The following is a 14,298-nucleotide window of genomic DNA, read 5'->3' on the forward strand; positions in this document are numbered from 1 at the left end:
ATGTCTGAAAGAAGACATAAGTGGAAAGGTTCAAAGAGAATCTGATACTGAAAGATGTCTGAAAGAAAGCATAAGTGGAAAGGTTCCAGAAGAACCTGATACTGAAAAATGTCTGAAAGAAGGCATAGATGAGAAGGGTCAAGATGAACCAAATAAAGATGATCCAGATGACGAAAAGGGAACAGAAAAGTATGAGATTTCCATCAACTACACCCTTGATGAAAAGTTATAAGATAAAAGGTGTTGATGGAATGTTCTCCTTTACTTTCCAAAGAGATCGATCATAAAAGTGATGGTCCCAATCCAGGACCAATCCAAGGTCCATTTTGGAATGTTAAAAAGACATGATTGGGAGGAGTGGCAGAAGGCCATTCAAGTTGAATTATTCTCCCTAAATAAACGGAATGTCTTTGGACCGATAGTTATAACGCCTGAGAATATAAATCTTGTTGGATATAAGTGGGTATTCGTGAGAAAAGTAACACGATATAAAACCTGACTAGTTGCCCAAGGTTTTTCTCAGAGACTGGGAATTGATTTTGAGAAAACGTATTCCCCGGTAATGGATGCAATTACATTTAGATTTTTGATGATCCTAACGGCGTCTAAAAATCTTGAGATGCATCTCATGGACGTTGTGACTGCATATTTATATTGATCGTTGGATAACGATATATATATGAAACTCCCTGAGGGATTGAAAATGCCTGAAGCATTGAAAGAAAAATCCAGGGAGATTTGTTCGGTCAAGTTACAGCGATCACTTTACGGATTATAGCAATCCGGACGCATGTGGTACAATCGATTAAGTGAATATATCTTGAAAAAGGGATATGTTAATAATGCGATATGTCCATGCGTTTCTATAAAGAAATCGTCATCTGGCTTTGTGATCATTGTTGTATATGTAGATGACCTGAATATAATTAGAACTCAAAAAAAGGTTGATGATGCTCGAACTCATATGAAAGAGAAGTTCAAAATGAAAGATCTCGGAAAGACAAAGTTTTGTCTTGGGCTCCAGATAGAGCATCTCCGAGAAAGAATAATTGTGCATCAATCAATTCATACGAAAAGGTTATTGAAATGCTTTTGTATGAATAAAGCGACTCCTTTGAGTACTCCAATGATAAATAGATCTCTCGATGTTGAAAGAGATGTTTAAAAGATCCTGGTAAGATCTTATATAAATAAGTACTTTGGAGATGCTAATGATAATAAAGCATATGTGAGCTTATATGTCTTGCGAGTTGTATTTAATTAAATATAATTTTAGACACTAATGTTTTTGTGAGATATAGTTCATTTCTTATTTATGGAAATTAGAACGGCGTCTAGAACATATTCGTTCTCTCCAAGGTACGTATTGTTTTAGGATTGATTTATCCTAGAAACCCCGAGTTTGGTATGGTTTTGCAGATACATGCTATTTATAAAGTCGAATGTAAACCGAATATGGTTTTACAATTGGTGGAACCGCGATCTCTTAGCGGTCCCAGAAACAAACATTGGTTGCGACATCTTCGAATCATGCAGAAACTATTTCGTTTCACGAAGCATGTCGAGAATGTGTGTGACTTAGGTCAATGAGTCAACACATACAAGAATCAAGCGGAATAGTCAACGAGAAAGAGCCAACGAAAATATTTGAAGACAATTCGGCTTGTGTTGCTCAACTCAAGGAAGGCTACATTAAGAGCGACAGAACAAAGCATATCACTCCAAGATTTTTTTCGTACATCTCGAGAAAAATAAAGAAGTGGACATTGAGTATGTACGGTCATGCGATAATCCAGCTGACTTGTTCACCAAAGCTCTTCCGACTACAACATTCCGAAAACATGTCTACGGTATCGGAATGTGGCATTTGCGTGACCTATGATGAGAAAACTATGTCTACTATTCTCAGGGGGAGATTACGGCAGTGTACTCTTTTTCTCTTGTCATGGTTTTTGTCCCATTGGGTTTTTCCATGATTAGGTTTTTAACGAGGCACTACGTAATACAAAATGGATAATCAAGGGGAAGTGTTATGAGATAAGATTTTAGATGATTATCCATTTACATATTATATTATTACTTCTCCTCTAAGTCACCGACTGATGTCATTGTTTAATATTTTCTGATTGCTATAAATATGTACTCTCTCCTCTTATGTTTGTACGGCTGAAAAAAGAAGAAGAAATAAAATTATCACAACTCCTTTTTCTCTTCACGTTACCAAACAAAAAGGACGTAGAAAAATTAACTCTCGTAACTCTTTTCTTGCTTTATTTATAACAAAAGCTTTATTCTTCCAAGAGTTTTACAAACGAGAATATTATAAAATCTCTTGCTATAAAAACAAATTTATGAAACATAACAAAGTTTAAAAGTAGTCTCAAGACAAACCAACGAGTCAACAAAGTAAAAGTTCAAGGAACAACATACATTGACACATACATTGAGATTCTTACCCTGTTGGGGAAAATAAGCCATCAAGGTGACTCGCTGCCTTTAGGGGAAGAACGGTTAAGCTCAGGCTCATCATCAATGGGGCTCCTGTCTTGAGCAGGACTTTCTTCACCTCCCGCAATGGGACTCACAGAGCTCTTGCCGTTACCATTTTCTCTTGGGCTGTCTTCATAGTCCGACCCGTCTTGCTTTTCTAGTTTTGGGCTTGCATCTACGACTCTTCGGTCTGGACTCAGGCTTTGGTCTTTGCCTATGGGAGATGCGGATCGCTCCATTGCCTTGGGGCTAAGTGATCTATCCTCAACGCTTCTCTCTCTTCTCACTGGCGATCGTGAACGACTGATTAAACAAAAGCGCATCAGTTAATAAGAAACGACTATCGCTTCATGTAAACATCAGAATAATGCATGCTTGGGCTCAAAATAACACAAGTTTTCAGAACATCACTAACCTGTAGCTACGACCACGACTGTAACTGCGGCTGCGGCTTGGGCTTCTTCTGCGGCGAGGGGAGCGTGATTTAACTGGTGACCTGGAGTAGCTTCCACCACGCCTGGATCATTACAATCCAAAGAAGTATCAGCATCAGCTTAAAGGAAACAATAATTTAAAGTACAAGTACCTGGCCTTCTTAGGACTAGGACTGTTCTTGCAGTTTCTCTCAATGTGTCCTCTTTCACCACAGCGGTAACATTTGTTCTTCCAGTCACCTGCTGTGCAGTCTCTAGCCCAATGACCATCAACACCGCAGTTAAAACAGCGACCAGAACCAGGAGGCGGACCTCTGCTACCACTGTCCCGAGAACCACGAGGTGCCTATCATGATAAAATGAAAGATTTTTGAATGACATCAATCATCAGTAATTTACATAGAACTAGTGGAGGAGCCAATAATACAGAGAAAGAAACAAACAACTAACCCCTCTGGAAGCCTCCACAGTGATGCGACTTCCATCGAAGTCTCGTCCATCTAAGTAGTATCTTGCGTCATCAGCATCACGAGGATCGCTAAACTCCTGCTCTCAACATGTGAGGAGGGCCAAAGATAGATGCACAAAATACATATGTTTGTGTGTGTGTGTTCGAGAGGATACACTAATTCAAACCCTCTGATAAAAGGTGATAGGTATTAATTAAACTTACAACAAAGGCATAGTCACGCTTCATATCAACATCTCGTACTCTGTGGAAAGTGCAATCAAGGCCCATCATTACTTAAAGGAACTTCCAGTCAAAAACATGCAATTAAATCAAGAAACAAAATCGCCGATGCACTCTCTATACACCAGGCGAGAGTTGCCACCAATGACACCAAGTCCACAGTACACTCATCAAACATCTCCAGGTTAGGCAAACCCCCCCCCAGATAGACCTTCAACAACATCATTTAAGTTAAGAAAGAAAACAAAACACTAAACCCCTATATCCATAGTTTCCTTTAGCTTCTCCCCTTAGACGAATCATTCCGGATTCATTTAAAAAAATAATAACTAAAATCTAAAAACTTAATTTCCCACAAGACCAATCATTCCGGATTCAAAAATCAAGATAAGTCATTCAAGGCGAATCAATTCGAAAAAAATTTTACCTTCCGTATCTGCTGAAAAGACGCTCAAGATCCCTGCTACGAGTTCTAGATGACAAGCGGCCAACGTAGAGGCGAGTGTTTCCATATCGATCATCAAATCGAGGCATTGTCAACGCTGCAAACTTTGCATCATAATCAATCAGGCGCATAAGAAAAAAAAAAATCACAGGGAAGATTCGAGAACCCGATAATCAAAAGAACGAATATTAATTAAAAAAGGATCCAATTGCGCACAGACTCTTCTTCGTACCTTGAAACGGCGATAGGGAAGGAGGAGAGTAACCCTGATTAATTTCCAAAACGAAGAAGAAAGTGAACCGCTGACTCAAAAAAAAGGTCTTCGACTCGTGACCCCTTTATCTTATAAATGTCGGAACCGACGAGATTCAACGGTTCAGATTCGTTGTAGTGGTTTCAATCAACGGTTTAGAATCAACAGGTCGGTAGTGTTACCGATATGGAAAACAAACCATTTATTTTCACACCATATGGAAAATATTGAGCTGGCCAATAAATATAAATATTAGGCTCAATATTACATTTCTTAAGCCCATTAAAAGGATAATTTCGTTTATTTTTTTCAGCATCATGAAATTGCAATTGCAATTGCAAGGTAAGATGAAGATAAATTCGCTGAACAAAAGAAATAAATCTGGTTGATGATGTCTTCTTTCTCTAGTCTCTTCTACTTCCTGAAATCAAACCATTATCTTTGTCTGTTAAGTATTGTTTTCCCCCATTAGTATAGCTTAAAATTAATTGTCTTTAGTTTTATACAAAAGAAACCATAAACACATCTTCAGTGAAGACTGAAGTAATCAAGACGAGAAATAAAGACAAACCTTTTAGTTACTTTACTTGTATTTTACACTAATCTCTTTTGTTTTCTTTTTATAAAATACACTAAAATTTACAGCAGTAAGATTAGTAAAAACTAGCGTCGCTTGTTCTTGCTACCGATCAAGAGCGTGAAGTAAAACAGAACCCTAAACAAGAACCCCCAAGCTACCGTGATCCACAAGCAATTCCACTTACTCATCTCCGTGATCCCTTGCTTCTTCAAAATATCAACCCCCGTCGTCACACACGTCTCCGCCGTCACGTTAAACCCCAAAACACCGCTCATACTCTTCAGCAAACTGATTTTCACAGCATCCGGAACTTGTCCCAGCGGCGAACTATCAAACATCTGGATCCCTCGGACAAAACACTTCGTAGGATCTTCAAACTCGTTCTGCAGCACACCTTCGTAAGGGTACTTCACAAGCGAGAGGTAATGAAACCATAACCAGTAGAGTGGGATCCTATCTCTGGAGATGAAGAATCCAGACAAGAGAAGGAAGTAAGCTAAGATCGCCACAACCACCGTGAATCCAATCATCACATGCGATACGACGCCGGATAGGAACGTAACGAACGAGCTTCCCGCCCAAAACGCTGCCAAGATCGTCAAGAAGAAGAAGAAGAACCCCTCGGAGCCTCCGGCGAGACCAACGGAGAAGAAAGTCGTGGCGGCGAAGGTAGCTGATAAGATTACAAGAGCAGGGAGGGAGATGATCGTGTGGGCGAGGACGTACGATGATCTACGGTAAGCGTTGTAAGCGGTTTCTCTCATGAAGATGTAACGTTCTTGGAGGAAGACTGGTATGGCCTCTGCGCATGTGTAGAACGTTGTAGACATGGCGAATGCGAAGAACCCTAAGCGTTCTTGTATGCCTCTTGGTGAGTTATCTAGCTTATAGAACATTGTAGCTAAGATTGTTCCGGTGACTAGCACAGCTCCTAAGCGGATTCCGAAAAGCTCTGGTTGTCTTCTTGAGTTTAGCATAGATCTTTTGGCAATGACAAGAATCTCAGTCCAGAATGGGTTTGCAAAGGTTTGAAATGTTGATTTTAGGTTTGTTTCTCCTCCAGAGGACCGGTCCTAAACATAGTCAAATGATTTTTAAACAATATATATATATGATCCCAAATTTGTGAAAAAAAAATTAGATAAACCCTCAAAACTAACCCTCAAAATTTCAGGACCGGCTCTGCAGGCGGAGACTAGCTTCTCTCTTGAGATACTGGCGTCGATAGCGTCTTTAAGAGAGACATTAGTGTTTCTTGTGGTTTGGTTTAGGGTTTGCTTTGCTCTCCATTGCTTGTGGAAGTCTACTAGGGTTTTTGTTCCTTCTGGTGAATCTTCCAGCTCACGGATTAGGTCAAGTGCGAACTCTGTCTTGTTCTCGTTTTCGGGTATAATGTGACCATACTCTGAGAAGAACCGAGGTAGATCTGTCGGTGAGCCGCTGTAAACTGTGTTCCCTCTAGACAGGAAGAGTAACTTGTCTAGCAAGCCTAAGATTCTGTAACTTGGCTGATGTATAGACATGATAACTATGCTACCACTCTTTGCCACTCTCTGAAGCACTTTAACAACCATGTAAGCACTTGTAGAGTCCAAACCCGAGGTTGGCTCATCGAGGAAGAGTATAATCGGGTCATGTATTATGTCGATTCCTATCGAGACACGTCTCCTTTCTCCTCCCGACACTCCTCTATGTCCCTCATCACCAATCACCGTCGTTGCTGCGTTCCTCAGACCGAGCTGGTCGATCAAAGCTTGAACGCGTGCTTGCTTTTTCTTCTTGGGGAGTGATCTTGGAAGCCTGAACTCGGCGGAGAACATTAAAGTTTCTTCCACGGTGAGCATCGGGAAGAGAAGATCGTCTTGCATCACGTAAGCTGATATGACTTTATGAAGGCTGGATTCAAGAACTTCCCCGTTTAGAGTGATGGAACCGTGTAGGCTCTCTTTTGCGATACGGTTGGCTAATGCATCGATAAGTGTTGACTTCCCTGACCCGCTTGCTCCAAGAACGGCCATCATCTCTCCTTCTTTGGCTTCACCGGAGATTCCATTGAGGAGCATCTTGGTTTTCATCTCCATACCATCACCATCGGAGCTCCCGCAACAGGGAAGTGGGTTAAACTTCTTCGTTATCTTCACGCTGTAAGTCAAGTCTTTGAAGGAGAGGACGAACGGAGAAGGAGAAGGCAAGGGATAAGAAGAAACCGAGGAGAAGAAATTGGAGGCAAGTGCGATATCCCAAGCCTGACTCTGGCCGTTCTGATCATCTTCCATACTCATGAGAAGCTCTGCAAGTGTGACTGAGACTTTAGGTGTGTTTCTGTGACCTCTGTGAAAACCCACGGCCTGGTCAGTGTAAAACAGAGGAAGGTCATCGCTCTTGTTGGCCCGTCTGGCCGGAGATAGTTTGTCGAGCAAACCAGACATCACGTGAATTATTGTCTGATAAAGTTCCTTTTGGCCTCTCAGGCGATGTGTCTAAAGTTTGTGATAGATATGAGACTTTATACAATGTTTAGATGGGAATAATGAGATAGAAACTTGTCAATTTGTTTGGTGATCTCTAAATATCTAACTCTAGCTTTTGTAGCTTTTTATTATATATACGCAGATAGCTTTTGTTTATACGAGTGTATGTATATAAATATATAATTGAAGTTCAAGAATAGGTGAGGGGTTGGGCAAATCCATTCATGTTTTTCCATGTATGTGTGCATACGTCTCTTTCTTGAGGCTTCATGAAATTGATTCTGCTCCCAAAAGTAAATAGATTTTACTTCATGAAATTGCGTATTTATTTCACATTTATTGAGTATAACCTGATTTCTGGAGTTGTAATAAGAAAAAATGGGTAAAATTCATTAATGTAAGATTGACAAGGAATATTTTCATAACACTACGATTCATATTTCTTCCCCTTTCTATTTTAATTTCTATTTATCTATGTATGTAGTTTTTATTATTTTATAGTTACTTAGTTTTAGTCACGAGCTTTTAATTTTCTATTTATTTGGTTTTAGTCACGAGTTTTTCTATTTGATTCACAGGCGCGAGAGACACTGTTTTTAGTGTGGACAATGTTTGACTAATTAAGAAAGAAGGTTTGGTTTTTAGCTTAAGCAGTGTTTTTTTTTTAAAATCTTTGTAAAGTAATTAAGAAATTATTGGAATATCACCATATCATATCTATATTAAAGTTGGAATTGTTTTGATATTTATTGTAGCACTATTAATTGGAAATTTCTAATTTGGTTAATCAAAAGATACTCTCATAATTATGATTTTGGCATGGTACATATTAGAATCAGGAATGTAGCATTGCCGCATCTCTTCATGCTTAACGAAGCTAACGGCGTGTGTAAACTTGAATTATTTGATTAATCATGTGTGAGTGAAAGCCTTCCAAAAAGGTATATAAGGGGAAGTCCATTGGACTTGTACAGAAGATTAATGGTGCAGCAAAAAGGGATGAATGAGATATCACGGGACCGAAACTTGGAGACTAGTTTTATGCTGAAGAGCTACACACCTTTTTTTTCTTTCTGTTCACCGAGCTACACACTAAAACCCAACAAAAATATGTAATAGAAAGTCTAACGTGATACAAGTTAGATACAGTTAGGCATATGTAAGTTTGGTCTGGCTGTTATATTAGTTTTCTTGATTATCTCTCTTTCATTAACCCATCCCCACAAGAGATCTCAATGAGGCCTGTCTCAATCAACTCGGACGAATGAAAGACATATTTTATGGAATGTACGTTTACACAGTGTTTTTTTTTAATAGAGAATAAGTTAATAAAATTCTGGTTGTAAAATAGAGCTGTTAAGGTTAGTAAGACTTTTGCTTTGAAAAGTTTGTTTTGGAATTTTGTGCATGGTAGATGATACTTTGCTAAGAAAAATCTGGTTAAAAACAAAGGTGAGCATGATTTATAGTTCATGGGAGTTAAACAAAACATTGAAACAAAGTTTAAGAGTATGTGCATGATTAATAAAACTTATTCAAATATCCTTGCTTAGGACATGATTAACTATGGTTTCTTAACCGGAGTTACTTATGATTTGACATTTTTTGTTTTTTTTGTTTTTACAATTTTCGGCTAAGAAACAGATTCTTATATCTCTTACTAGAGGGGTTTCCGCGCTTCGCACGGGCTATTGGTTTATTGTTGTTGGATATGATTTTTTGTAATGTAATTATGTGGTCAGTCTTATTTGTGAAGCATTATTTGATGTTTTATTGTGTTATGTAGTAGTAGGTAATATATTAATATATTATGTGTGTTTTTCAATAATGTATTGGTGTGTGTATAATAGTATTTATTAGTGGTGAAGTGAGTTTCTGCTGATGTAAATTATCTTAAATGTTAATAACTTTGCACTTAGACATTTGCTGATTTTAAGATTGATGGTTTTTACCGTCAGAATTGTATTTTAATTTTTCACATTTTTGAACATTATTCTTTTAAGATGTTTTTTGTCTGCTCTCCATATTTTGACCTTGAGTTGTCACCATCTATGTAATTCGTTTACATTTCCGGTGTGCGGTGCTTCTCGCCATCACTGAGAAAAGACTCACATTCGTGTTCTTGTTTTTCCTCACATTCATCTCCTGTGAGATTATCTGATATTTATTATAGATCATGCTTATGAGTTCCCAGTTGTGCGGTTGTTTCTCACTGTATTGTAGGTTGTTTTGGTCAATATTGGTCCTCTTCTTTTTTAGATTTTGGCTAATGTTAGGAACTACATCTCGTTGGGTTGGGTCAGAGTTCAGTTGTCTTTGATGTTTTCTTTCTCTCGTTGACTTGCCGTCGATAGTCTATGTTCGTCTTGGTTTTCAAGATCTGGTTTTTGATGATCTGACTACTACGCTCTTTTTCATAGCTCGAGGAGGGCTCCACGGTTTGTTGATTTTTTTTGTCTCCTTTTCTATTTTTGTTCTCTCATATTGTTGCAACTTTCATTGCTGCTCGCGTCTCTGGTGGCTCTTTTTTTCCCATATTTGCTACTCCAGGTTTGGATAGTGTTTTCTTTTGTGTATGCTCTGTGGCCTTGGAATGTTGTTTCTAGTCTAAAGCTTGAGCTCTTGTTTCTCGGTGGTAGGCTTTCATTCTCTATCTCTCAGGTTGTTTCTCTTCTTCTCATGCTTCCCTTTGTGTAGGTGTGCGGAGTTAGTCTTTGGAGCTTTGGTCTCTTCTATTATGAGCTTTGTGGTTCTTCACTGGCATGGACGCATTGTATGTGCTTGTTTAGTTTGTGAGGTGATTCTTACCTTTTAGTTGGTGGTTGTGACTCCGATGTTTTAGGCATGTGTTTTCTTGTTTCGTGGTGACTCTGGTCTCCTGATGATTATTCTTTCTCTGACCTTTTTTTATTTTTTGGGTTGGTGCTTGATCGCGCTCTTTGAGCTCGGGGGAATGCTTTGTCTTATATTTTACTCCATATGTTCCAAAATAGATGATGTTTTAGAAAGGTTTTGATGTTCCAAAATAAATGATGTTTTGATATTTTTATATTAATTTTAATTTTATTGAAAACTGTGTGACCAATGATGTTTTATACTTATTTTTAAGGATTGGATTATTTAATTTTGGTTTATATTTTTAATGTTATTTTTTAGAAAAAGTGTGTACCTTAATTCTTGTGCATACACTCAAAACATCAAAGATTTTGGAACAAAAGAAATATCTTTTTTTATATTTTTCTAACATCTGTTCTATCCAAGACATTATTGGTAAGATGAACTAAGTTAGTTTTCTTTGTTGATCTTTTTCCAGCTCTAAACTTTTATTGAGTTAGTGTTACTATAGTATTTTATTTTTTCTATTTGTTGTGGAAGTTGTAGGTTTAGATTATGTATTGTATTCTACTTTTTTTCTTGTTAGTTTGGTTATTTAATGATTTTTAATAGTAAAATAAATATATAATTTATAAATAAAATAATAGAAAATGGTAAAATAATAATAAAAATTATGTTCTTTTATGCAAAAAATAAATTAAATATTTTTAAAATATATATATATATATACATATATTTATTTATTTCTTTATTCATCTTGAAATTTTAGTGACCAATAAAATAAATTATCAAATTTTATACAATAATGGTTAGTGCGAAAAGAGTAAATAGTGCATAATTAGAAAATATTTGGATAAATTGAAATAATTTACAAGAAGAAAGACTTAAAATGTATATATATATATATGGAGGACATTTGTTATCAAACATTCTTACCATTTGTCATAAGAAGAGAAAAAACTAATTTTATATATATATATATATTTAATAGACGGTTCTTAGCTTTTTCGGTTAAAATCTAAGAAAAACTAAGAACATAGACATGAGTTAATCATTGTCAGACCAAGTCGTAGAGTTAAACGGCGACCCGGAAATGTCCAATTCACCCAAATGAAGTTGAATGGGCTTTTATTGGGCCATCAAGCAGTGAAGCCTATATAAAAACCTCCAAGGGTGTTTTCAAATTTTGCCTAGAGTTTTTGGATATGCTTTATGATTATTAACTGAATATTAATATCAAACGCAAATCACGTTAATATGTATAAACTAGAACGGAATAATAAAGATTCATTCACTTGATGACAAAAAAAAATGCGAACACTTGCATCAACTAATCGCCGTGTAACTACCACACCGCTCTCTTCTTCTCCTTCAAACGGTTGAATCTCTCCAGATCCCAAACCTCTTTCCCGGCAACTCCCGAGACGACGAAGCTCTCTACACGGAGACGATGAAGCAGCTTCACAAGCAAATGAGCTCGAAGCGCGACGATGATACGATCCCCATGAGCCAATCGTCTCCTTACTCTCCCAAAGCCTTAAAGCATCCCAGATCTCTCCCGAGATCGCTCCACTACCTCTTCCGCGAACAGAGACTCCTCTTCATCCTCGTCGGGATCTTGATCGGATCAACCTTCTTCATCCTCCAGCCTTCTCTCTCCCGTCTATCCCCCGCCGAGTCCACCTCCCTCATCACCAGATCCGTCTCCTCCACCAACTACTCGCCTTCCAGGATGAGTTTCAACTACGGCGGAGGTAAAACCGGACGCGTTCCCGTCGGTATCGGACCGCGGAGGCTGAGGATCGTCGTCACCGGTGGAGCTGGATTCGTCGGGAGTCATCTCGTTGATAAGCTGATAGGGAGGGGAGACGAAGTGATCGTGATCGATAACTTCTTCACGGGGAGGAAGGAGAATTTGGTTCACCTGTTCTCGAATCCGAGGTTTGAGCTCATTCGTCACGATGTGGTTGAGCCGATTCTCCTCGAGGTTGATCAGATTTACCATTTGGCTTGCCCAGCTTCACCTGTTCATTACAAGTATAATCCAGTCAAGACTATCATATCCTTTTTGATTACTTTCTATATATATACTCTCATCAATGTAATGCTTGCTGCTGCTTAGGGATCTTGATTTGCTTCTTAAATGCTAGTTTTCGATTCCAAATCAATTAGGTTTAGGTTTCTGTTGAGGCGAATTAAACTTGGAGGAATGCTCAATTGAGGCGAAGATTCGTTTTAGGATTAGTTTATTTGAGCTGATATGCAGAGTGGTTTTGTTTATTTTGATAAATCTCTTATGATCCTTGACGATGGTTTTACAAGACAAATGTGATGGGAACTCTCAATATGTTGGGACTTGCAAAGAGAGTTGGAGCAAGGTTTCTGCTTACCAGCACAAGTGAAGTCTATGGAGATCCTCTTGAGCATCCACAGAAGGAGACGTATTGGGGCAATGTGAATCCAATAGGTGAGTTTGGATTACTTGCTCCTGAGTTTATGAGATTTACAAATAAACGAGAGACTGATCACTGATTGCTATATCTTTTTGAAGGTGAGAGGAGTTGCTATGATGAAGGAAAGCGTACTGCTGAAACTCTGGCCATGGATTATCACCGAGGTGCAGGCGTGGAGGTAAATTAGGACAATTATCCCATAGGTTGTATACTTGCAAGCTCTTAATTCGCTCTTTGCAACTCATACGCATTGACAAATGGCGTTTTGTATCAGTTAGTGCATGCTGTTTATCAAGATTTGTTACATTTCACGATGCTGTTTCTTATTTTAGTTGATAGGAGAATTTTGAACCTTGGAATGTTTAGAGCTGATGACTTAAATGTCCACAACGGTGACATATGAGTGATCTCTAACTAGTTTTTCAGTTTTCAGGTTAGAATTGCTCGTATTTTCAACACCTATGGACCCCGAATGTGCCTTGATGATGGGCGTGTCGTTAGTAACTTTGTTGCACAGGTTTAATTCTTGTATCAACGTAACACAACTTGTTTATGTTTATAGCCCTTTACAATACACTCTCACAGAACCATGTCTTATATCTACGCAGACTATACGCAAACATCCGATGACTGTGTATGGTGATGGAAAACAAACTCGAAGCTTTCAGTATGTTTCTGACTTGGTAGGTAAACCAGCCTCTGTTTCAGTCCATCCTGATGTTATGATTGGTTTCTTCAAACAGTGTAAAAGAATATATATATATTGCCGTGATATATAACCATATTTCTCTTTTCTAAGGTGGATGGACTTGTAGCGTTAATGGAAAACGATCACGTAGGACCTTTCAATCTTGGTAACCCAGGAGAATTCACAATGCTTGAGCTTGCAGAGGTTTGCTTTTCTTTTACTGCCTGCCTATTTCTTCCACCAAAAGGATGTGGTTTTAAGAAATTCAGTTGGATTCGATTTTGGGCCCATCTTTAGAAACTTGCATTAAGATTTGAAATGTTCTCTTGAACTCAGTTTAGGATCGTACTTAACATGAAACATTCAGTTCTGTTGTATGAAATGGGAACTTGTGTGTGTGTGCAGGTGGTTAAGGAAGTGATTGATCCGAGCGCGACCATAGAGTTCAAACCGAACACAGCGGATGATCCTCACAAGAGGAAACCAGACATAAGTAAAGCAAAGGAGCTTCTGAACTGGGAACCAAAGATCTCTCTGCGGGATGGTCTGCCTCGAATGGTAAGTGACTTCCGTAACCGAATCTTGAACGAAGACGAAGGCAAAGGTCTCTAAGTGAGAGTCACACAAAGATCTTCCTTCTTGGTAAAAGATTCATATATGTATAGTCTCTTTTGCAAGAGCTCTGCTAAGTATTTTTTTTCTTCTCTTCTTTTTCTTGGTTTTTTATTTTGTTTTTTCACTAGTGACGCAAATTACTGCCTACATTACATATTAGGTAATATTTTTTTGTTGTCTATAATGGATTACTATTTGGCCAGTCACTAGGGCTCAATTTTAGTGGAAGAATATTAGTAAAATATCTCCCGTTCATGTACCCTTCACAATTCACATTATGTTTGTTAGATATGCATTGGCATACTCTCTTGGTTCATACAAACATAAGGTTTTTGGAATGTTT

At 38.2% G+C, this 14,298-nt stretch overlaps 3 protein-coding genes across 5 annotated transcripts; 1 reads left to right on the plus strand and 2 right to left on the minus strand.

The window, feature by feature from the left end:
- Positions 1-2,301: 2,301 nt before the first annotated feature.
- LOC106307361 (serine/arginine-rich splicing factor RS2Z32) lies at positions 2,302-4,494 on the minus strand. Of its 3 annotated transcripts, none has more exons than XM_013744296.1 (7): positions 4,293-4,494; positions 4,043-4,157; positions 3,598-3,637; positions 3,375-3,470; positions 3,077-3,270; positions 2,906-3,007; positions 2,302-2,793 (listed from the first exon to the last, which is right to left on the minus strand). In XM_013744296.1, the coding sequence occupies exons 2-7, from the start codon at positions 4,147-4,149 to the stop codon at positions 2,478-2,480; spliced, it is 855 nt and encodes a 284-aa protein (XP_013599750.1). In that variant the 5' UTR covers positions 4,150-4,157; positions 4,293-4,494; the 3' UTR covers positions 2,302-2,477. The 3 variants fall into 3 exon arrangements, with proteins under 3 accessions (XP_013599750.1, XP_013599749.1, XP_013599751.1); XM_013744295.1 differs by having other exon boundaries at positions 4,043-4,164; positions 4,293-4,377; XM_013744297.1 differs by having other exon boundaries at positions 3,598-3,826; positions 4,043-4,164; positions 4,293-4,367.
- Positions 4,495-4,959: 465 nt separating this feature from the next.
- LOC106310164 (ABC transporter G family member 20) lies at positions 4,960-7,377 on the minus strand. Its single transcript, XM_013747381.1, has 2 exons — positions 6,054-7,377; positions 4,960-5,966 (listed from the first exon to the last, which is right to left on the minus strand). The coding sequence occupies exons 1-2, from the start codon at positions 7,320-7,322 to the stop codon at positions 4,977-4,979; spliced, it is 2,259 nt and encodes a 752-aa protein (XP_013602835.1). The 5' UTR covers positions 7,323-7,377; the 3' UTR covers positions 4,960-4,976.
- A 4,017-nt stretch (positions 7,378-11,394) lies between these two features.
- On the plus strand, positions 11,395-14,134 carry LOC106312748 (UDP-glucuronic acid decarboxylase 1). Its single transcript, XM_013750383.1, has 7 exons — positions 11,395-12,258; positions 12,519-12,666; positions 12,751-12,830; positions 13,086-13,169; positions 13,261-13,335; positions 13,452-13,544; positions 13,746-14,134. The coding sequence occupies exons 1-7, from the start codon at positions 11,650-11,652 to the stop codon at positions 13,950-13,952; spliced, it is 1,296 nt and encodes a 431-aa protein (XP_013605837.1). The 5' UTR covers positions 11,395-11,649; the 3' UTR covers positions 13,953-14,134.
- The last annotated feature ends 164 nt before the right edge of the window (positions 14,135-14,298 follow it).

Source organism: Brassica oleracea, chromosome C8 (assembly GCF_000695525.1).
Source record: "Brassica oleracea var. oleracea cultivar TO1000 chromosome C8, BOL, whole genome shotgun sequence".
Classification (NCBI taxonomy): Eukaryota; Viridiplantae; Streptophyta; class Magnoliopsida; order Brassicales; family Brassicaceae; genus Brassica; species Brassica oleracea.

Excerpts from the sequence above, each read along its gene's own strand:
- LOC106307361 (XM_013744296.1), bottom strand. The coding sequence starts at position 4,149 with ATGCCTCGATTTGATGATCGATATGGAAACACTCGCCTCTACGTTGGC. Across the intron at positions 3,638-4,042 it reads CTTTTCAGCAGATACGGAAG|AGTACGAGATGTTGATATGA; the intron begins GTAAAATTTTTT and ends CACTTTCCACAG. Across the intron at positions 3,471-3,597 it reads AGCGTGACTATGCCTTTGTT|GAGTTTAGCGATCCTCGTGA; the intron begins GTAAGTTTAATT and ends TGTTGAGAGCAG.
- LOC106310164 (XM_013747381.1), bottom strand. The coding sequence starts at position 7,322 with ATGTCTGGTTTGCTCGACAAACTATCTCCGGCCAGACGGGCCAACAAG. Across the intron at positions 5,967-6,053 it reads CCGGTCCTGAAATTTTGAGG|GACCGGTCCTCTGGAGGAGA; the intron begins GTTAGTTTTGAG and ends GACTATGTTTAG.
- LOC106312748 (XM_013750383.1), top strand. The coding sequence starts at position 11,650 with ATGAAGCAGCTTCACAAGCAAATGAGCTCGAAGCGCGACGATGATACG. Across the intron at positions 12,259-12,518 it reads ATAATCCAGTCAAGACTATC|AAGACAAATGTGATGGGAAC; the intron begins ATATCCTTTTTG and ends CGATGGTTTTAC. Across the intron at positions 13,545-13,745 it reads CAATGCTTGAGCTTGCAGAG|GTGGTTAAGGAAGTGATTGA; the intron begins GTTTGCTTTTCT and ends GTGTGTGTGCAG.